This window comes from Puma concolor, chromosome E3, assembly GCF_028749965.1.
Source record: "Puma concolor isolate L17-30 chromosome E3, mPumCon1.1.hap2, whole genome shotgun sequence".
Lineage (NCBI taxonomy): Eukaryota > Metazoa > Chordata > Mammalia > Carnivora > Felidae > Puma > Puma concolor.
In genome coordinates, this window is record NC_141682.1 from 11437681 (window position 1) to 11459456 (window position 21776).

At 51.2% G+C, this 21776-nt stretch overlaps 1 protein-coding gene across 2 annotated transcripts in view; it reads left to right on the forward strand.

The window, feature by feature from the left end:
- The window catches only part of RCC1L (RCC1 like), a 33927-nt gene that overhangs the window by 8699 nt on the left and 3452 nt on the right, over nucleotides 1-21776 (forward strand). Inside the window, exons 4-10 of one of the 2 annotated variants that reach the window (XM_025923321.2) lie at nucleotides 869-935; nucleotides 2955-3006; nucleotides 3800-3884; nucleotides 11301-11482; nucleotides 15772-15859; nucleotides 16714-16887; nucleotides 18912-18997. In XM_025923321.2, coding sequence (XP_025779106.1) covers nucleotides 869-935; nucleotides 2955-3006; nucleotides 3800-3884; nucleotides 11301-11482; nucleotides 15772-15859; nucleotides 16714-16887; nucleotides 18912-18997 — 734 coding nt within the window. The remainder of the gene's footprint in view (nucleotides 1-868; nucleotides 936-2954; nucleotides 3007-3799; nucleotides 3885-11300; nucleotides 11483-15771; nucleotides 15860-16713; nucleotides 16888-18911; nucleotides 18998-21776) is intronic. The other variant, XM_086692614.1, reaches the window with a different exon arrangement.

Here is a 21776-nt window from a genome sequence, read left to right on the forward strand (position 1 = left end):
CTGCTCCGGGTTCCCCGGGGGAGTGGGGGAGCCGCGCGGTTGCCCTTGGGTCCACAGTGGCTCGTTTGCTTGAACCGCACCTCATCAGTGAGGCTGTTGGCACTTCCCCAGCGAATCGGTAGGATGGCTCAGGGTCACCACGTTGGGCAGACTCTGCTAGCTCTTTTGTGTTCTCTCCTCTCTGCGATTCTTCGAAAACCTTAGGGATTTGGAAATGTGACCGCGCATACCGCAGCAAGGCCTCCTGCTCGCTGTGCCGTGAAGTCCCCGAGCTGGGCTGTGTGGGCGTGTGTGCGCGTGCGTGTGTGGAGACAGCTCTTTCTGTTGTACTGAAAGAAGCCCGTTTGCTAATACTTGTTTCATTTGGTGGGCTTCCGGAGTCCAGATAACACTGACTTTCTCCAGAAGACCGGTGGTGTCTACGGAAAGGCCAACTGGACTAGATTTTTCCAGTTTCATTTTCTGGCTAAGCATGCTTTGCGGGAAAAGGCAACGGTGGCGTTCAGGAACTCTTTCAAGAGTAGCTTTGACGTGGAGGGCAACCTAGTGACAGGTCCAGGGAGTGGGGGTGTTGGGGCCTTCCCCAGGATGGGCTGGCCTCAAAACGTGGAGTTCTCGAGAGGTGGGAGGAGGGCCTGGAGGGGAAGGCAGAAGGAACAGTCACGGTGGCCCAGGCTGTCGGTGCGGGGCTAGACCCCAGCACGCCTGTGGGTGTGCCTGCCAGGCTGGGGTTGTCAGAGAAGGAGGTCAGGAGGCGGTGAGGATGAGCGGTTGGACTAAGACCACTTCCGAGACCGCCTTGCAGTCCTGACGTGCAGGGATCCCGTGAACATGCAGAATGGTTTTAATCAGTGGTGGTATTCTTCAGTCTTCAGCATGGGAAACAATTCTTACGGGCAGTGTGGAAGAAACGTGGTCGAAGATGAAATTTACAGGTGAGTTCCCCAAAGGACTGCCCTTCCCCGAATTGCGTTAAGCATTTAACGTTTCTCGTGTGGTTACTAAGTGATGGACCCATGGAGCAGGGAACTGCTGGCTTCCTGATGCCTGAGAGGGGCAGTGAGAAGTCACTGGAAAGCTGTGCCATTGTTCCGTTGTGGGTTGAGCTCCGTACATTAGCTTGGTGGAAGGGAGGGCGGACTAGCGTTGATTGTGGTGTGTAGAACTTATTTCCAGTTAGGTTTTTTTTTTAAGTTTATTTATTAAAATTTTTTTTCAATGTTTATTTATTTTTTTTTTAATTTATTTTTTTTTCAAAGTTTATTTATTTTTGGGACAGAGAGAGACAGAGCATGAACGGGGGAGGGGCAGAGAGAGAGGGAGACACAGAATCGGAAACAGGCTCCAGGCTCTGAGCCATCAGCCCAGAGCCTGACGCGGGGCTCGAACTCACGGACCGCGAGATCGTGACCTGGTTGAAGTCGGACGCCCAACCGACTGCGCCACCCAGGCGCCCCAATAGTCTGCATTTTAAAAACATCGTATTTGTGAAACCCTGCCCTGAGGTTTTGATGTATATATTTTTTTTTTAATTTTTTTTTTTCAATGTTTTTTTATTTATTTTTGGGACAGAGAGAGACAGAGCATGAACGGGGGAGGGGCAGAGAGAGAGGGAGACACAGAATCGGAAACAGGCTCCAGGCTCTGAGCCATCAGCCCAGAGCCTGACGCGGGGCTCGAACTCACGGACCGCGAGATCGTGACCTGGTTGAAGTCGGACGTTTAACCGACTGCGCCACCCAGGCGCCCCCAATGTTTATTTTTGAGAGAGAGAGAGAGAGAGAGAGAGAGAGAGAGAGAGAGAGAGAGAGAGACAGTATGAGTGGGGGAGGGGCAGAGAGAAAGGGAGCCACGGAATCCGAAAGCAGTCTCCAGGCTCTGAGTGGTCAGCACAGAGCCCCACGCGGGGCTCACACCCACGAACCATGAGATCATGACCTGAGCTGAAGTTGGATGCTCAACCGAGCCACCCAGGCACCCCAGTTTATTTATTTATTTTGAGAGAGAGAGAGTGACAAGTAGGGGAGAAGGGTAGAGGGAGAGAGACAATCCCAAGCAGCCAAGCAGCCTCTACACTCCGCGCAGAGCCTGATGTGGGGCTTGAACTCACAAACCGTGAGATCATGACCTGAGCCAAAATCAAGAGCCGGATGCTCAACTGACTGAGCCTCCCAGGTGCCCCTCCAATTAGTTTTTTTTTTTTTTTACCAAATTAATTAATTAAAATTCCTCTCTGTTCCATTATTTGTGTGTTTGTATATATATAATATATACAATATATAAAATATGTATGTAATATATAAAATATATAATATAAAATATATACAATACATAATACATATAATATATATAACACATAAACTTTTTTAAATGTTGCTTATTTTTTAGAGAGCATGAGCAGAGTAGAGGCAGAGAGAGAGAGGGGAACCGAGGATTTAAAGTGGGCTCCCCGCTGACGGCAGCAAGCCCAGCGTGGTCTCAGACCCACGAACTGTGAGATCATGACCTGAGCCGAAGTCAGACGCTCAACCAACTGAGCCACCCAGGAGCCCCTTGTTTGTTTTAGTCTTTAAAAGATTTCCCCTCTCCTTCCTCACATTATACTGTTGGGTCTAAATAGCAGTCTCATCTCTGACATCGTATTAAAATTGCCAAAGTGGGGACCCCTGGCTGGCTCAGTCAGTAGACTGTGTGACTCTTGATCGCAGGGTCGTGAGTTCCAGGCCCACATTGGGTGTGGAGCCTACTTAAAATCACCGAAGGGATGTTGTTTTGTTTTGTTTTACTTTCATGCTTAGGCCTACCCCTGCCTTATATTTGACCTTGAGAATTTCCCTAATAGTTACTGTGTGCCTGTGGGGGGCTGCCATCAGGGGTGACAAGAGGGGGCAGGACCACACAGTGCTTGCCGTGACCATATCTCTTGTTTCTCCCCAAATTGCTTCTGGCTGCAGCGAAAGTCACAGAGTCACTAGACTGCAGGACTTCGAAGGTCAGGTGGTTCAGGTAAGGGACACGTGCTGAGAGCCACTCAGCCAGCCCCCGGGGGTGCTTTTGCAGGGGTGAAAGCTGGGTGGGGTGACGGCAACTCGGTTAGGGCAGTTTTCTGAATTGGTGAATTATTCTAGTAAAAAGTCTTGGCTGCCTCCTGTAGGTCAGGAGAGTGTTGATTTACACTAGGTTATGGGGGTACAGAGTGTAATAAGGTTTGGGGGTAACCCTCTAGGGGGCAGAGACAAGCGAGGCTAGCTGTGTCACAGTGTCCCACAGCGCTGTGTGTGTGTCCCAGGCTGGCTGCATCTGGCCCAGCATTTTATTTCCATCCCTGGTGCAGTGCCTGGCACGTGGTAAGTACTTATGAAAAATCCTTAGATACATAAGCGGGTGCGTACACGAAGGGCTCTGAGCGCAGGAGGTCTGTTAAGTCGGCCAGGGGTGGAGTGGGAGGGAGAGCAGGTTTATCAGATAGACCGGGGCTGGGTGGTAGGAAAGGTTTCATGGCAGAAGGAGGTGCAGCCTGAGGGCTCGGAAGGGCAGATGGTGAGCTAGAGCCAAAGAGAGAGGCAGAGGAGTGGAAGGGGGAAAGAAAGGCTTATGGAGAAGGGAGAGGTTCCCCAGGGGTGGGGCGGAGGGGAGGGTCTGGGGATGAGTAAGGTGCGGAGGCCGAGCGGGGCAGCCTGCCGGACCCGGCCGTGTCGCTCGCTGCTGTAGGGCACGTGGCAAGCTGTGGGTCCGTCCCCCGGGATCCTGCGCCTCCGTGGATTTCTTCTCATCAGCCTCCTCTCTGTTTGTCCGGTAGGTCGTCTGTGGCCAGGACCATAGCCTGTTCCTAACAGATAAAGGAGAGGTGTACTCGTGTGGCTGGGGTGCCGACGGGCAAACAGGTGGGTGACCTACCCCCACCCCGGGGTGGCGCCCCGGGGGCTGTGGGCTGTAGGGCTCTCGTGGGCCAGAACCCCCCTTCCTTAGACTCTTCTGTCTCCTTCCCCTCACCCCCGGCTTCCACGGCGAACAACCCATGAAGGGTTGGGGACAGGGTTACGGCTGCTGCTCAACAAACAGCTGCACAAATGCCATCTAAAGGGAGCTCGGTTTTAACTGTTTTGAGGAGAATGTGATTAAGGGCGGGAGGTATTAACCCTGCTTATCTAATCCTTTTCTTGTTTTGGTATTTGTCTCAAGGGAGGGCCTTCAGATTTAAGAGTTATTTCTTTTTTGTGTGTGCTTTGTTTTTCAAATTTAAGACTTCGGTGTTGTGTAAATCCTCCATCATCCTACCACTGCATCAAATCACCTTTGTTCACTGTTTTGTGTTTTCTTCCAGTTATTGTTCACGCATGTACATCTCTTATATCATAATAATCCCATAGGTGTGATTTTATGTGCTCGTCTTATTTAAATTTTTTTTTTAATGTTTATTTATTTTTGAGAGACAGAGAGAGAGACAGAGCGTGAGCAGGGGAGGGGCAGAGAGAGAGGGAGACACAGAATTGGAAGCAGGCTCCAGGCTCCGAGCTGTCAGCACAGAGCCCAGCGTGGGGCCCAAACCAACAGACTGTGAGATTATGACCCGAGCTGAAGTCAGATGCCCAACCGACTGAGCCACCCAGGTGCCCTTTTTTATTTTTATTTTTTGAGAGAGAGAGAGAGAGTGTGCGCACTTGAGCACGAGTGGGGGGAGGGGCAGAGGGAGAGAGAATCTTAAGCAGGTTCCATGCTGAGCCCCAATGTGGGACTCAATCCCATGACTCTGGGATCATGACCTGAGCCAAAATCAAGAGTCAGACCTCCCAGGCACCCTGCAGTACAGTATTATTAACTGTAGTTGTCATGCTGTACATTACATCCCCAGGACTTACTTATTTTATAACTGGAAGTTTCTACCTTTACCCACTTTGCTCACACCCCACCCCCACCTCTGGCAACCACCAGTCTGTTCACTTGGATCTATGAGCTTGTTTGTCTGCCTTTCCTTCACCATTTCTTTCTTTTTCATTCATTCATTCCACATATATATGAGACCATACAGTATTTGTCTTTCTCTGTTTGACTTATTTCACTTAGGATAATGCTGTCAGAGTCCATCCATGTTGTTGAAAATGGCAAGATTTCATTATTTTTTCTGGCTGAGTAATATTCCATTGTACCTGTGTACTGTAGTTTCTTTATGTGGTCCATTATTTTTGACAAGAATGCTACGACCATTCAGTGGGGGAAAGAAAAGTCTTTCACAAACGGTGCTGGGACAACTGGTTACATACATGCCAAAGAATGAACCTGAACCTCTGCCTTACACCATCTATAAAAATGAACTCAAAATGGGGCACCTGGGTGGCTCAGTCGGTTAAGCATCTGACTTTGGTTCAGGTCATGATCTTGTGGTTCGTGAATTCGAGCCCTGCATCGGGCTCTGTGCTGACAGTGTGGAACTTGCTTGGGGTCCTCTCTCTCCCTCTCCCTTTCTCTCCCTCTCTCTCCGCCCCTCCCCCACTCATGTGTGCACGCATGCGTGCTCTCTCAAGATAATAAATAAATAAACTTGAACTCAAAATGGATCAAAGTCCACTTAAGAGCTAACACTGTAAAACTTTTAGAAGAAAACGTGGGTATAATCTTTGTGACCTCAGATTAGGCAGCAATTTCTTAAATATGACCCCTGAAGCATAAGCAAAAAAGGAAAAATAGGTAAATTGGGCTTACAAAAATGAAAAAGTTTTATGCATCAAAGGATGCTACCAAGAAAGTGAAAAAATAACCCACGGAATGGGAAGGAATATTCGTAAGTTGTATATTTGATAAGGGTCTAGGACCAGAATATATAAAGAGCTCTTACAACCCAATAGCAAGATAAAACAACCTAATTCAAAAATGGCAAAAGATAGTGTACCTGGGTGGCTCAGTTGGTTAAGCGTCTGGCCCTTGATTTCGGCTCAGGTTGTGGTCTCATGGTTTGTGGGTTTGACCCCGTGTTGAGTGCAAGAGCCTGCTTGGGATTCTGTCTTCCTGTCTCTCTGCCTCCCCCCTGCTCTTTCCCAAAAATACATACATAAAAAAAAAAAGTGGCAAAAGTTTTGTGAAGGCATTTCTCCAAAGATCTACAAATGGCCAATAAACATGTGGAACAGATCCTCCTTAATTAGTCATTAGGGGAATGCAAATTGGTATCACAATGAGATACCACTTCACATCTATTAGGATGGTTACTATTTAAAAAACCCAGAAAATAACAAGCGTTGGCAAGGCTTAGGAGAAATTGGCACCCTCAGACATTGTTGGGGGGATTGGCAAATGGCGCAGCTGCAGTGGAAAACAGTTTGGCTGGTGCTCAGAGAGTTGAGCATAGAATTACCATCTGACCCAGCAGTCCCACCCCTAGCCGGGGACCCACGGGAAATGAAAACATTTGTCTACACAAAAACTTGTGCACAAATGTTCACAGCAACATTCCTTATGACAGCCAAAAAGTAGAAACAGCCCAAATGTCCATCAGCTGTTGAATGGATAAACGGCACACATTCATTTTATTTAAAGGGGGGGGGGTCAAAAGATAAACAAATTAAAAAAAAAAAAAAGCCAACACACCAGGGAAAAATTCCAGCAGTGGAAGAAGTAAGCACAGCCTCATTTATCTCTGTCCACGGCCCAACCCCGAACGCCTGCTCTCCTCACGTCCGTCCCATAGCAGGTGTCATTTACGCAAATACCCTTGCCAGTCCTGTGCTATACAGAGTCGCACTCAGAGTCGCACACTCGGACTTCAGATCCCCCTAAACCCGGATTCGCACACGCCGCTCACCCGCTCAGCTGCACAGGGAATCCTGGGGACGGTGCAGGGAAGGATTGGAGACGAATTGCGTTGGGCCTTTTCCAGACCAGACCAAACCAAAGTCAAGCTAACCCAACCAAGCCCCCAAATGCAGTATATGCATACAACAGGATATCATTCAGCCCTAAAAAGGAACGCAGCCCTAATGCACGCTACAACGTCGATGAACCTTGAAAACATGCTGTTAAGTGAAGGAAGGCAGACACAGAAGCTCACATATTGTGGGATTCCATTGATATGAAGTGCCCAGAGGAGGCAAATCCATGGAGACAGAAAGTATAGTGGCTTCCAGGGCTGAGGGTGAGGTGGCAAGTGAGGAATGACTGCTTAATGGGGAGGGGATTTCTTTCTGGGTGACGAAAATGTCCTTAAATTCATTAAAGGTGACGGTGGCACAACGTCGTGAATGTACTAAAAACTACTAAATTGTACACTTCAGAAGAGTGGAAGTGGTGAATTTGTGTCATGTGAACCTTATCTCAATAAAAAACAACAGGTGGAGCGTCTGGCTGGCTCGGTGGAACATACGACTTCTGGCTTCAGGGTTGTGAGTTCGAGCCTCCTGTCGGGTGTAGAGATTACTTAAAAATCTTTAAAAAAAATACAAAAAATAAAATAGCGATAGGCAACATGAATGTAAATTATAAAACGTGATAATAAAATCAACACGTGTGAGACTACTACCCAGTTAAAGACGTAGACTTTTGAGCCCTATTTCAGGGGCGCCTGGGTGGCTCAGTCGGTTAAGCGTCCGACTCTTGATCTCAGCTCAGGTCATGCTCTCGTGGTTAATGGGTTCGAGCCCTGCATCGGGCTCTGCGCTGGCAGTATAGAGCCTGCATGGGATTCTCTCTCTCTCCCTCTCTTTCTGTCCCTCCCTGGCTCGCTCACTGTCTCTCAAAATGAATAAGCTAAACTTAAAAAAAAAAAAGAATGAAAAAAAGAAAGATTTTTATTTTTAAGTAATCCCCACACCCAGCGTGGGGCTCGAGCTCACAACCCCGAGATCAAGAGTCACACGCTCCACTGACCGAGCCAGCCGCGCGCCCCAGGTGGGCACTTTTAATTTTTGTTTTGTTTGATGGAAGCTGTCCTAATGGATGTGAATTGATATCGCATGGTTCTGATCTGCATTTCCTTAGTGTTCAGTGATGTTGATCATCATTTTCTGGGCTTATCAGCCATTTCGATGTCTTCTTTGGAGAAACGTGTGTTCCAGTCCTGTTGCCCAGTTTTTAATTGGGTTGTTTGGGGTTTTGGGTTTTGTTTTCTTTGTTTGTTTGTTGGTGGTGGTGTAGAGTTTTAGGAGTTCTCTCTATGTTCTGGATATTGATCCCTTATCAGTTATATGATTTGCAAATGTTTTCTGCCATTCCGTGGGTTGCCTTCTTACCCTGTTGATAGTGAGTCTGGTTTGTCTGTTTTTTGTTGCCTATCCCTTTGGGGTCATTTCCAAGAAGTCGTTGTCAAACCCGGTGTCGTTAAGCTCTCGCTCTTTGTTTTTCTGCTAAGAGCTTTATGGTTTTCACTCTTGTGTGTAGGTCTTTGATCCATTTGGAGTTAACTTTTGTACGTGGTGTTACGTAGGCGCCCAACTTCATTCCTGTGCACGTGGATATCCGGTTTTCCTAGCACCATTTGTTGAAAAGACTACCCTTTCCCCATTGGTCTTGGGACTCTTGTCAAAAATCACATGATCATAAATGCAAAGGCTTATTCCTGGGCTATCTGTTCTATCCCGTTGGTTTATATGTCTGTCTTTTATGCCACTGCCACCCTGTTTGGACTGTTGCAGCCTTGACATCAGGAAGTGTGAGTCGTCCCAAGATCACTTGGCTATTTAGGGTCCTTTGAGATTTCGTATGAATAATAGGATAAATATTTCTGTAAAAAGCATTATTGGGATTTTGTTAGAGATTGCACTGAGTCTATAGATCACTTTGAATAGTAATGATGTCCTAACAATATTAGATCTGTTAGCCCATGAACATAAGATGTCTTTTTTTTTTTTTAACGTTTATTTATTTTTGAGACAGAGACAGAGTATGAACGGGGGAGGATCAGAGAGAGGGAGACACAGAATCTGAAACAGGCTCCAGGCTCTGAGCTGTCAGCACAGAGCCCGACGTGGGGCTCGAACTCACGGACTGCGAGATCATGACCTGAGCTGAATTCGGCCACTTAACCGACTGAGCCACCCAGGCGCCCCCATAAGATGTCTTTTCACATATTTATGCCTTCTTTAATTTCTGTCAGCAGTATTTCATAGTTTTCCTTGTACACGTCTTTGACATCGCTGGTTGAGTTAATTCCTGAGTATTTATTCTTCTGGATGCTACTGTAAATAGAATTGTCCTCTTTAATTATTTTTTCTTTTTTTAAAAAATATTTGAGAGAGAGAACGAGAATGCACATGTGTGCACGTGCACAAGTGGGAGAGGGGCAGAGAGAGGAGAGAGAGAATCCCAGGTGCTGACTTGTGCGGCTCAATCCTGTGACCCCAGGATCATGACCTGAGCCGAAATCAAGAGTCAGAGGCGTAACCAACTGACCCACCCAGGCGCCCCTTAATTTTGTTTTTTGGATTGCTCATTGTTAGTGTAGAGAAAGGCAGTTGATTTCTTTGTGTTGATTTTGTATTCTGCTTCTTTGCTGAATGCAGTCCATTTTTATAGCTGGATGACATCCTACCACGGAATATACCTCCATTTATTCAGTTTCGTGTTGATGGATGTTTGGATGGTTTACAACTTTTTGTTACATGTCAAGCAGTGCTTCCGGGGCCGTCTGTCTGTCTCCTTGGTCACGTGTTCCACAGCTCTCATCGCTCTCGTGAAGATGCCTTGAGTGGCCGTGGGTTAGAGCTGTTTTCAAACGGTTGTTTTCCAAAATAGTTGTAATAAGTCACCCCCGGCCACGGGGTGGTGTTTCACTGCCTCGTCAGGGCTTGGTATCGTCCACTTTGAAGTTTTTCCCTGTCTTGTGGGTGTGACATAACATTTCATTGAGGTTTTAATTTCGTTTCCCGAAAAACTGCTTGAGAGTGACCACCGTTTTTACACGTTTATAAGCCAGTCTTACTTTCTCTTCTCTGAAATGTACATGGTGTTCTTTGCTCATTTGTTGACTTATGTGTCTTTTGCTTATTGATTTTTAGGAATTCTTTACCCTCATCTGTATGCTTTGCAGTTCTAGTGTTGTATGTGTTTTCTTCCAGATGGTGGCTTGCCTTTTTGTCCATCCGTTTGGATTTTGAATTTTAACTGTCTTTTTTTTCATTTCTTATTGCTTCCTTTTCAGATGTACCTGGCCATTTTCGATAGCCTCGTATTCCTGCTTTTATTTGCGTAAACATTGCACACAGAGTTATTTTTATTTTGTATATCATAATCCCAGGGTCTGAAACCCGGAGGCCATCAATTGGTAGTTTGTTGGTTCAGTTTACTCTCTGACTCATAGGGGCATCCTTCCTTATGTGTTTAGTAAGTTTTGACTGTGGGCTCATATTTCATTGAATTGAATTGGTGGAAATTCTCAGGGCCTTAACTGGAGATGCTTTCCTCCAGGGAGGATTCGGATTTGCTTTTACCTGTTGCTAAAGGGTGCTGCTATTCTGATGCTGCTCTGGGTCCCTTTGCGGAAGCCTGGCTTATTTTTATTTTAAAAAATGTTTATTTTTGAGAGAGAGAGGAGGGGGGGACAAGTGGGTGAAGGGCAGAGAGAGAGAGAGGGAGACACAGAATCCGAAGCAGGCTCCAGGCTCAAAGCTGTCACTGCAGAGCCCAGAGCAGGGCTGGAACCCACAAACCGTGAGATCATGACCTGAGCCGAAGTCGGACGCTCAGCGGACTGAACTACCCAGGCACCCCTGTGTTTTTGTTTTTGTTTTGTTTTTAAAAAATGTTTATTTACAGAAGCCTGGTTTAAAGCGGGAGTCTGTGCTGTGCATTTTGCCTTGGTCTGCCCAGGGCTTAACGCCATCACAGTGCTGGCAGTGATATGCGTCCTGATATCCTCTGGCCAGCCCTGTCTTTTCCTCTGCCATGCCAGTTTGCCAGTTTCGGTTTGCTGTTATTTTGGGGGGCGCTGTTGGGGGGTTGAGGTGGGATACCCTCTCGGAGACGTCCTTTATCTTCTCACTAATCCAGCAGTACATTAGAGATTGCTGGTTGAGTATTCTTTGTGTGTGTTGTCATAGGGTCTTCTGGTCTCACTGTAGTGGTATTCTGTCTCATAGGGGTTTCTCGCGTGAATCAGACTCCGTCTCAAGGGTTTTACGAGTAAACAATGACTGTTACGTGTTTATCCTGCACTGAGTGAGCCCGGGGAAGGAAGTTGCAGACAGTGCAGAGGCAGATTCTCATTTCCGAGCTGATGTTTGTTAAGCGTTCAAAACTGTGCTTGGCGCACAGTAAGTCTGCGAAAGTGTCCCAAGAGTCGGTAATCGAGAATAACGCTTCCCCACTGTTATTAGGTCTGGGTCACTACAATATCACCAGCGTACCCACCAAGCTGGGCGGAGACCTGGCCGGGGTGCACGTCGTCCAGCTTGCCACCTATGGTGACTGCTGCCTGGCCGTGTCTGCTGAGGGTGGCCTCTTCGGTTGGGGAAACTCCGAGTACCTGCAGCTGGCCTCTGTCACGGACTCCACGCAGGTATGCTGTCGCTTACGGCCGGGCTGGGGGATTTGGAGACGACGAAGCGTTAAGGGTGTTTATAAGAAGTTCTTCAGCAAAGTGTGGCCTTTAGGCTGTGAAGGCCTGGCCACCTGTAAGACCGCCTCTTCTTGGCCATCTCGTTGGAGTCCGGAAAGAAAGCGTGGGTTCAAAGCCATCGTTATCAACCCTTTGATGCGATAGTCCTGGTCTAGAGCAGGCTGATAGGTGTGGCCATGTACCCCGTCTCACGAGGGGTACGAGGCTGTTCATGTCATTCCCGTGGGGTCGCCCTGTGCTTTTTTATTGCAGTGTAACATGTGTGCCCCAAAAGGGTGCAGATCCTGAGTGTGCACCTGGATGAGGACGCCTGTGCCCCCCGCCCCCTCGCCGCAAGCAGTGGGACACTCACAGTACTTCAGAAGCCACTGCCCGTGGCCTCTCCGGTCACCGCGCCCTCCTCCTCACTGAAGGGAGTCACCCGCAGTCCGTACAGTACGGCAGGATTTTAAACGTTAAGGGAAATTGCAAATAAAAACCAAAAGTAGAGCTCCCTGCATGATTAATCTCTATGTATCTCTCACCCGTGTTCAACGATTTCCAACTAATGGCCCATTTAAAAAGAAGAAAACAGATATAATTCACCATTTTCAAGTGTAGAATTTGGTGGGTTTTAGCGGAGTCCCAGGTTGTGCAGTGGGCTAATCCCAGAACAGTTTCATTACCTGCCGCACTCCCTCCCCCCCCGCCAAAAGCCCCATGCCCTAATGGCCAGTTTTTGTTGCCATCTGCTCCTCTGCCCTGGATTATTCTGAGTAAATCCCAGGTCTGTGTATATATTTTAAGTTTACTTATTTATTTTTGAGAGCGAGTGCGGCAGAGGGCGACCGAGAATCCCAAGCAGGCTCTGCACCGTCAGCCCAGAGCCCGAGGCAGGGCTCAAACTCCACAAACCATGAGATCGTGAACTGAGGCGAAACCAAGGGTTGGACGCTTAACCGACTGAGCCACCTAGGCTCAGGTCAGACACCATATTTTATCCATAAAAGTCTCCATACATATTTCTAAAAGATAAGGACTGGGGTGCCAGAGTGGCTTAGTCCGTTAAGCGTCTGACTCTCGATTTCGGCTCAGATCATGATCTCAAGGTCGTGAGGTCGAGTGCCGCGTCAGGCTCCATGCTGGGCGTGGATCCTGCTTGGGATTCTCTCTTTCCCTCTCTGCCTGTGCCTTACTGTCTATCTCTCAAAATAAATAAGTAAACTGAAAAAAAAGATAAGGACTATTTAAAAAACATACTTTATTCCTTAATATCACCAAATTGCTGACAAGGTACAGAGGGTTTTAAATGTATATTGATAAAGAGATCAGCACGGAGAGAAACTAAAAGCCAGTGAAGAAGATGAGGAGAACGTGTTCCATGGGGTCCGACACAGCGGCTAGAAGCAGTTGCAGGTTTGGTTCTGAGCTTCCTAGTAGCCAAAGCAGAGAAGAAAACGTACCCATATAAATGATTCTTTGTTTCTGTAAGACAAACAAATGCTGTTTTCGGAGAGAGTGTTGCACTTCCTGCTACCGGTCCTGAGAAAAATGGCTCCCGCGGCCTTCCTGTGGGGGACACGTCCGGTGTCGTGGCATTGTTATCGCTGCATATCAGCGATATGTTTAAACCCCGACTTAGTTTAAACCCCAGACTTAGGGGTTTAAAGCAACACGCATTCATTACCTCACAGTTTCTGTGGGTCAGGAATCCAGGGGTGGCTTAGCCGGGTCTTCTGGCCCTGGTCCCCCAAAGGCTGCAGGCATCGTAGGGTTCCGCGGGCGAAAGCCCCGCTTCCAGGACCACCCCGGTGCTTGTCGGCAGGATGCGGATCCTCGTGGGCTGTTGGACTGGGGCCCCAGTTGCTTGCTGGTGGCTAGCCAGCTACTAACTGTCGGCCAAGGCTCCCTTGGTCCCTGGCTTCTCCGTGTAGCAGCTCCCAACATGGCAGCTGCCTTCATCAGAGCAGGCAAAGGAGAGGGCGAGAGAGTGCCATCGAGACAGAAGCCAGCGTTTCGTAATTTTGTCTTGGCAGTGGCCTCGCCTTGCTTTCTCCGGTACTCTGCTCGTCGGAAGCCAGTCGGGGGGTCCAGCCCCACACGAGGGCAGGGTTACACTCGGGTGTGCATGGCGGGGGCGGGGGGCGTGGGTCTTGGAAGCAGCCCACCGCGGCCCCGACTGTAACCGTGGCCCGAGCCTCGTCCTGTCGGTGACGGCAGCGGGGTGTTCCCGGAGGCCCTGTGCTGGCGTGTTCCTCGGTGTCTGCCGAGCGCGTCGTGCCAGAGCACGGGCAGGTAGAGACCCTCTGACCGCCTCGCCTCGTCCAGGCAGGCGCTTTCTGGATCAGTGAGGCCGCCTGTTCCTTCTGAGTCAGCTGAGGGGCTGTCAGCCTCCAGCTGTCCGCATCTGAAAGTACCTCCGAAAAGATTCGTGGCCGCCACTGAAGCACTTCAGGTCTGTCTTTCCGGGGTTCGGCCTCGGTGGAGGCACCAACACCAAGTCCTGCTGGAGAGCTAAGTGGGCAGCACCTCATCCTCTAAACCCCCGACCCTCGTGTCGTGTCTGGCCCCCGATTAGTAGAGAAAACACATGCTGTCAGATGGGAGTGCCCCCAGTTTCCCACGCCGAGCCCTTTACACTCCAGCCAGGCCCACCCCTTCTGTAGCAGGGGGCAGGGCTGGGGGAAGGCGCCTCCCGCCCTGGGCCCGGGTCCTGTCTCCTCCCGCCTTCTCAGGAGCTTTGCTCCATCTACTGGGCCTTCTTCCCCATAGCTTCAACCTCCCCTTCTCCACTGGTCCCTCCCCAGCCATCCTTACACCTGACCCCCTGTGGCCTTTGTCTGTAGAAGCCCTGTGTGGGTTTCCTGGTGTCCACCCAGTCCTGCCCCCTTCCCCATCTCCACGCTCCCCCCGCCGTCTCCCCCTCCACTCTCCCATATCTACCCACCCCTGTCCCACCCCCACCCCTCCCCCATCTCTACCCACCCTGCCCCTTCCCCCATCTTTACTCCCCCCACCCCCCACCCCTTATCTCCACCCACCCTTGCCTCCACTTCTAGGACCAACTCTCAGAGCCACATTCACTTCTTGTCTCCCTCTCCTCACTCCTCAGTCCATTCCACTTGGCTTCCACCCTTCTCACTTGGCAGAGAGCCTCTCACTGGGCTACCAGGGCCTTCATGTTGCTCACATAATAGCCAAGACTCTGGAGAACATATCCCAGCCTTTATCCATCTTGACCTCGCAGCAGCATTTGACCCTGATCGTGAGCTGTTGACTGTCTGTTAAAACACTCCTCCCTGGGCCCCTCTAATGACTCCTAAGTACCCTCCCGACTCCCTCGTCGTTTCTTCTTGGCCTCGTTTTCTGGTGCTCCTCCTGTGCCGGGCTTTACATGTTGGAGGTCCTCTCCTTGTGTCTGGTCCCTTCAGAGGTCTCACCCGCACCCGTGGCTGCAGTTACCAGCTGTGTGCCAGTGACTCCCCAGCTCACACTTTGGGCCCACACTGTTCTTCAGGGTCACGCATCTGTGAGCGTCAGCTGCCATTTCCACTCAGCCGTCCCTGGGCGCTGTGAGTTGGGTACATCCACCAGGGAATGCAGGCACATCCCCCACATCCCGGTCCTCCACTGGCTCCCACATCCCCTGACATTGCCTCTCTACCCAGAACCCTTGCTGGCTCCCCATTGTGCTCAGGATAGAGACCAGCTCCTTACTGTGGCCTACGGGCCTGCCGATCTGGCCTCCTTCCTCGCCAGCTCATGCTCCGTATCCCCCCTCCCCCGTCTGCTCAGCTACTGCGACCTTGTTCAGACTCCCCGAAGGTGTCCTGTGCACGTGCCATCTCCACTCCTTGGGATGTCCTCTCTCCCCTTGCCTGGTTAGCTCTGCTCATCCTTCAGGTCACAGGATCAAATGAAGCCTTCCTGGTCCTTCCCTGACCGCTCCTACCCCCAAACTAGATCAGGTTCCCCGACGTTCAGAGACCCTGGACTCTCCTCAGCGCAGATTAATTTCATGTTAATTTTGACCGGCTTCTGCTTTCTCCACCAGACTCCGTTCTGAGAGAGGGCCCGAGTCTCCTGTTCCCTGTCGAATTCCCAGTGCCCAGTTAGATGTTTAGTTTATCCTGGACGTTCAGGAAATATTTGTAGATTGAATGAACAAACCGGGACTTCCGTGCTTTGTCCACAAGACAGAACATTCCCGAGTTTGCCTTCCTAACAGCGTGGTTCTTGCTCTGCTTCAGGTGAACGTGCCCCGGTGCTTGCCCTTCTCAGGAGTGGGCAGGGTGAAGCAGGCCGCGTGCGGTGGCACAGGCTGTGCAGTGTTAAATGGTGAGACCCTCCTACGGCCAGTGGGTTGGGCGGGAGAAGGGTCAGTGTCCGTTGGCGTCACAGCCACAGACCTTAGCCTGAGGGAGGGAGGGAGGGCAGCCTGGCCCTGGGAAGGTCCAGCTAGACTGGGCCCAGTTACTAGAGGGAGAGCTTGACTTGTTGGCAGGAGGTAATAGTCGTGATTCAGATGTGGACAGATCGACAGCGACAGGGCACAGTCACTCTGGCCCGTTACAGCAGACCTCCAGAGGGGCCAAGCTGTCTCTCCCGCTCCTTTAGCCTCGGCCAGAGACTCAGCCCTGCCTTCCCAGCGAGGCTGTGCCAGGAGACAAAGGCAGATAGGAGAAGGGCCGTAGGGTCTGGATACCGAGCCCTGTGCCCCTGGGATTAAGTGTCTAGGGTCGCTGATGAGCATTAAAAACTTCTATGACGAAAAGAATCATTTCTAAGACTTGCAGAAATCAGGCCAGAGGTTCTTTGTGTACTTGGCTTGGTCTCCCGATCCGTTTGAAACGTAGAGTGTCAGTGTGGGGAAAACCATCCTTCTGGGCCTCCCCCGTGCTCATGGGGCTTCTGCGTGATTGATGAACGGGGCCCATCCAGGTGACCCTCAAGATGTGGGAAATTTGTATCCTGAGGTGGGCTAGCCGGCTAGACATTCGCCACAAGCAAGAATTAGAAAGAGGAGAAAAGAAACATTATTTTAAGTATCTGTCCGTATGTTCTTGCCAAGCAAGGAGGGGGAAAAAAAATCCATGTGGACGTAATGCGTCTTGGTGGTACAGTCTGAATATCTAATGAAGGCGGGCTGCACTTGATTTGACTTTCTGACCGTTGTTTTTGCTGTAATGTAGGAGAAGGACATGTTTTTGTCTGGGGCTACGGAATTCTTGGGAAAGGACCAAACCTCGTGGAAACTGCACTTCCAGAAATGATTCCACCCACCCTCTTTGGCCTGACGGAGTTCAACCCAGAAGTCCAAGTCTCCCTCATCCGATGCGGCCTCAGCCACTTTGCCGCCCTTACCAGTAAGTGACCAGGCCCGTGTGGCCCCAAAGACGGGCAGAGCTTAGCTGTCTCCCCAGGCAGTGGGGTGATGTTTCCGCGTGGATAATTAAAGAGAGCGGCTAATCCAGAGTTGCTTGGCTTGGGGACATATGATGTGTACCTTCTCTTCATCCCAAAGTTGTGTTTTTGGTTCATTTGGTTTGTGGTCGGGTTAACGTTAAAGTGAGTTCTCTCAAGAGGATCCCAGGCGGTGGTGGGAGAGGGACCGTCGAGCGTGTTGGGGATGCCGGCGGAAACCGGCGGAGGTTTGGCGAGTCCACGGCGGGTAATTAGGAACCGGTCGTGTGGGGTGGCACGAGGCAGATCTGTCGGCCCTCCTGTGGTTTTGTGGAGGTGAGTCTGCCCGAGTGCCCCAGAGGGCTGGCAGGAGCGTGACCGAGGGGAGGCGAGACGGGGTTTGCGCACAGGTTTGCCAGACTACGAGGCCGTGAAGCATCCGGTTCCTCTGTGGCCCTCTAGCTTGCGTGCTTCTCTTGAACCACAGCGACTGCTGGTTCAGTTTGCCCACGTTAGTCAAATAGGAAGACTGAACTGAGTTTCGTGTTGTGATTCTCAAGCAGACTCGCGGTTTCTTTGCAATTAGAAGCCCTTTTTCTCGTTTCGCGGTTAGGAATTGGCTGGTTTATGTTCTTTTTTTCTTTAAGCATCTGGGCTGGGACGGTGAGTTTGGGTCATCTTGAGTCACGTGAGTTTTTTGAAGCTCATTTTGCTTTTAGCAAGTAAGCATCGGTGTGGACGGATTCTGGAGGCAGTGCAGATGTGTCTCACAGGATGTTTTCAGGCCTCTGCGTCTGTGTGCAGAGTCGTCTGCCCGGAAATCCATACGGAGTGTGAGCCTGGGGGCGACTGTTTTCTGTTTGTGGTCGTGCCGTGTGGCCATTGTGGGTCACCTTGAAGTGAATTCCCCGTCTAGATTTCCCCCAAGACCTGGCCACTCTCCACATGGGGGTCACCGTCCCTAGCGGGGGGGGGGGGGGGCGGCATTGGAGTTTGGGTTTCTGCCCTGCCCCCGGGCCCAGCTGGGAGTCGGCGTTGGGTTTACCCTGAGGTCTGCTAACATTTTGGGGGCCCAGACTGACTGGGTCTGTTGAACACATCGCATCTGAGGGCAGAGGACCAAGGAGGATGGTCGGATCAGGGGCATCTGCCAGCTCGGAACAAAAGGATTCTTTATTTAATCAGACCAGATTATTGTCGTCCCGGCTTCTCCGCGGCCTTTCTTCTAGTCCCCGTGACCAAAGCCTTTTCTCTGTGTCACAGAGCACCCCAAACTGGTGTGTACAGAAGTCTAAAGCGAGCGCTGGGTTCTGGGCAGTGCCCTGCTAGGGCTGGGGCTCCGTCAGGCAGGTTGGCATTCCCAGAGCTCCCGTCTGAGTTCTGTCTCCCGGCCGTCCTCCACGGCACCCTGTCTGTCCTCCTTCACGGCATGTTTTACGGTTTGTAAACCTGCATTTTTACAGTGAGTTCTGCTCATTTGTTTGTGTCTAGCTCCAGCCCCATGAGGACAGGGACTGTGTGTGTGTTCGGTCACTGCTGTGTCCCAGCTCCCAGCACACAGACGAAGACCTGGCCCAGAGAGGCTCTGGTCACTTTGTAGCTCTCAACCAGATGCTCCTGAGAGAGAGAGAAACCCAGGCGAGGAATACATCGCCCTACTCCTCACTCCGCCAGGGCATGACCGGGGATTGAGGGTGCTCAGCTTTCGAGATTTGAGGCGGGGTGTGCTTAAGAGTGGGCTTGTGGCCAGAGCCCCACGCGTGTGCCAGCGTCCCACGTGACGAACACAGCGCGGGTCTGGGCTTGGCCGTGTTCTGGTGGTGGTAAACTGTTCCCTTCAGAAGAAAGCATGAACGCCTGGGAGAAATTGAGATTTCACGTCGGGCCCTGTGGGTGCCTAGAAAGCCTGTTCTCATGACCCTTCCCCCTGTTGGAGACTTGTCCTTGGCCTGGCCCCAACCGAGCTACCGTTTTCCTTTCTTTGCAGACAGAGGAGAGCTGTTTGTGTGGGGCAAGAACATCCGAGGGTGCCTGGGCATCGGTCGCCTGGAAGACCAGTATTTCCCGTGGAGGGTAAGGCTGCATGGGTGGGCTCAGGCCACACCCACAGGGAGCCCCCCCCCCCCCCCGGGTGGTGGTGCGGGGACCCGCTCCCCACCGCGCCGTGGCTTCAGGGGAGGCCGCGCCATGGTGAGGAGCCCGAGCCGGCGCCCGGCTCCAGCTTCTCGCTGCCCTCGGCTCCGTCCTGAGGCCCGTCGAGTGATGAGCGGCCTGCCCGGCCGAGGCTTCCAGTCCCGCGGTGCCCTGGGAGAAGCCTCGTGGGAGGCTGGCCGTGGGCACGCGGAGTGGGGAGACGACGCGCCAGTGCCTGGGAGAGAAGTGGGTGCAGGCCGGGTCCCCCCCCCGCGAGGGGGAGATTCGAGACGAAGAAGGTGCTGTGCCAGGGGCCGTCCCCAGAGGCCTGTGCAGAGGAAAGTTTGACAGCGAATTCGGAGGAAAGCGGGCTGTTTCATAGAGTGCCTTAACCACAGCCGGCAGAGTGAAAAAAATAAGTTTTTCTTAGGGGGAGGATGCAATTACACAACAAAGGCTCGTTTCAAAATTAAAGGGGAGAAAGGTTCTCTCTTAAATTGTAGTTTATCTCAGTGTTGTTTACTAAGTTCTCCTGAAAACCGAAAAAGCTGTTGGTATTTTTGAGAACAGCACAAACGTACGTGCTGCAAGAGGTATTATAAATATGAGACCCCCCCTCCCCCCCCATCTCTTATAACGGAGGCAGCCGCTGGCACTGGTTTCTTATGTTCCCTTCCGGAAACAGTCAGCAGGCTCTGCATAGAAAGCGTGTGTGTATGCATGTGTGTGTGTGTGTGTGCATGCTCGGCTTAAAGTATTTTCTGTGAACGTTGGATTTTAATCATGTGTTGTGAGGGGCGCCCGGGTGGCTCAGTCAGCTGAGAGTCCGACTCTTGATTTCAGCTCAAGTCATGATCCCAGGGTCATGGGATCGAGCCCCATGTCGGGCTCCACAGTGGGTGTGGAACCTGCTTAAGATTCTCTCTCTCTGCCCCTCTTCTGCTCATGCTTTCTCTCTCTCAAAAATAAGCATTTTTTAAAAATTAAAAAAAAATACATTTTGAAATTGTGTAAAGCATTTTTTGAAACGACATGTAAAAATGCAAAAGGAATTTCTAACTTAGGTCAAATAATGAGGATTTGCCTATCCAAACCCCCCTGCAAAACGTTTGGAGGCACTTGAGCATTTTAGGGGCTCTTTCCCTTGGCTGCCCGCCGTCCTGGCCCCCTGTGACCTCGGCAGGCCCTGACCCCTTTATAAAAACCATGTATGCAGTCTCTAAGAACACAGGGCAGGATTGAGGCTTGATGTTGGTTGGGAACAAATGGTTGTGCACCAGAGCTGTCTGCAGGCTGCCCACTGCTCACGCGCCCGTTCGCCTGAGCCTGGGATTCCCGTGACGTGGGAGGAGTGGACAGCCGGTTGTGGCCAGCGGGTGGCAGGCCAGGTGATGCGAGCATCGATAAGGTAGAGGCCCCGCTTGCCTTCACTCTGAGGGGAAGCTGGGGACGCGGTAGAGCAGCTGGGTGTTGGATGACTGACCAGCGTGACTCCCCACCTGCCCTCCTGTCCTCCGCATCGGAGTGACGGTCAGCCACGAGATAAGACTGCAAATCTGATCGCTGTACCAGCGAAAAAATGGCTGGGCTCTGGCATCCGTTGGGGAGCTGGAATCGGCTTCCGGGGCCTGGGGCCACCTGCTGTTCAGACTGGAGCCGCCTCCGCAGACTCCCTACTCAGCAAGTGGGGCACCCGTGTGGTTGGGGAGGGGACGCCCCGGGCTGTCCCCCTGATGGCTGCCAGACCGTCGTCCTCTCCTGGCACGTGTCCCGAGCCCTGCGTGTTTGCAGGTTCGGGGGGGTGGCCGGCGAAGGAGAGCACTGTGGAGGGTGGTGCTGGGGGCCTGGCCCCTCCCGTGCTCTGTGTCGGGCTGGGCTCTGGGGAGGGCCGTGGCAGGAACCAGGTTTGGGGTCAGCGGGGCTGGATTCCTTCAAGATCAGATCAGCCTCTTATTGGCAGTCGGACCTCACTCTAGTCTGTTCAGTTGCACTCGCTTTTTTTTTTTTTTTTTAATGTTTATTTATTTTTGAGAGAGAGTGTGTGCGTGTGTGAGGAAAGGGCAGAGAGGAGAGACAGAGAATCCCAAGCAGGCTCTGTACAGTCAGCCAGGCACCCCAGCATTCACTGTCTTTTAAATTACAGGCGACTTTTATTTTAAAACCTGTGTTTTCTTACTAATCTTCGGGGGTGGGGGGGGGGACTGTTCTATCATTTTAGAAGTATTCCAAGAAGGTGGGGGCGTCTGGGTGGCTCCGTCGGTTAAGCGTCCGACTCTTGATTTCAGCTCAGGTGATGATCTCATGGTTCGTGAGATCGAGCCCTGCATCGGGCTCTGTGTCGACAGCACGGAGCCTGCTTGGGATTCTCTATCTCCCTCTCTCTCTGCCCCTCCCCTGCTCGTGCTCTCTCTTTCAAAATAAATAAACATATTAAAAAAAAATAAAAGCATTCCAAGAAGGGAGGAAAACCAGTAAAGCCTTATTTGTAGCTCCTACAATGGCACTGAGTCTGTTGCTGTTAGGCTCCCAGAGCCTGGCCTCCGACAGTGCGAAGGCCCAGGGAGTGACTGCAGAGCCACCCGATTCAAAACCCTCTCCTTCCGGAAGCTTTCCAGGAGGTTTTCCTGCCGCCCACTGACACTCAGAGCTCAGGGAGGGTCGGTGACGTCTTCAGGGCCGCTCATCCAGGAAGCAGCAGGGCCCGGATTCAGACTCCGAT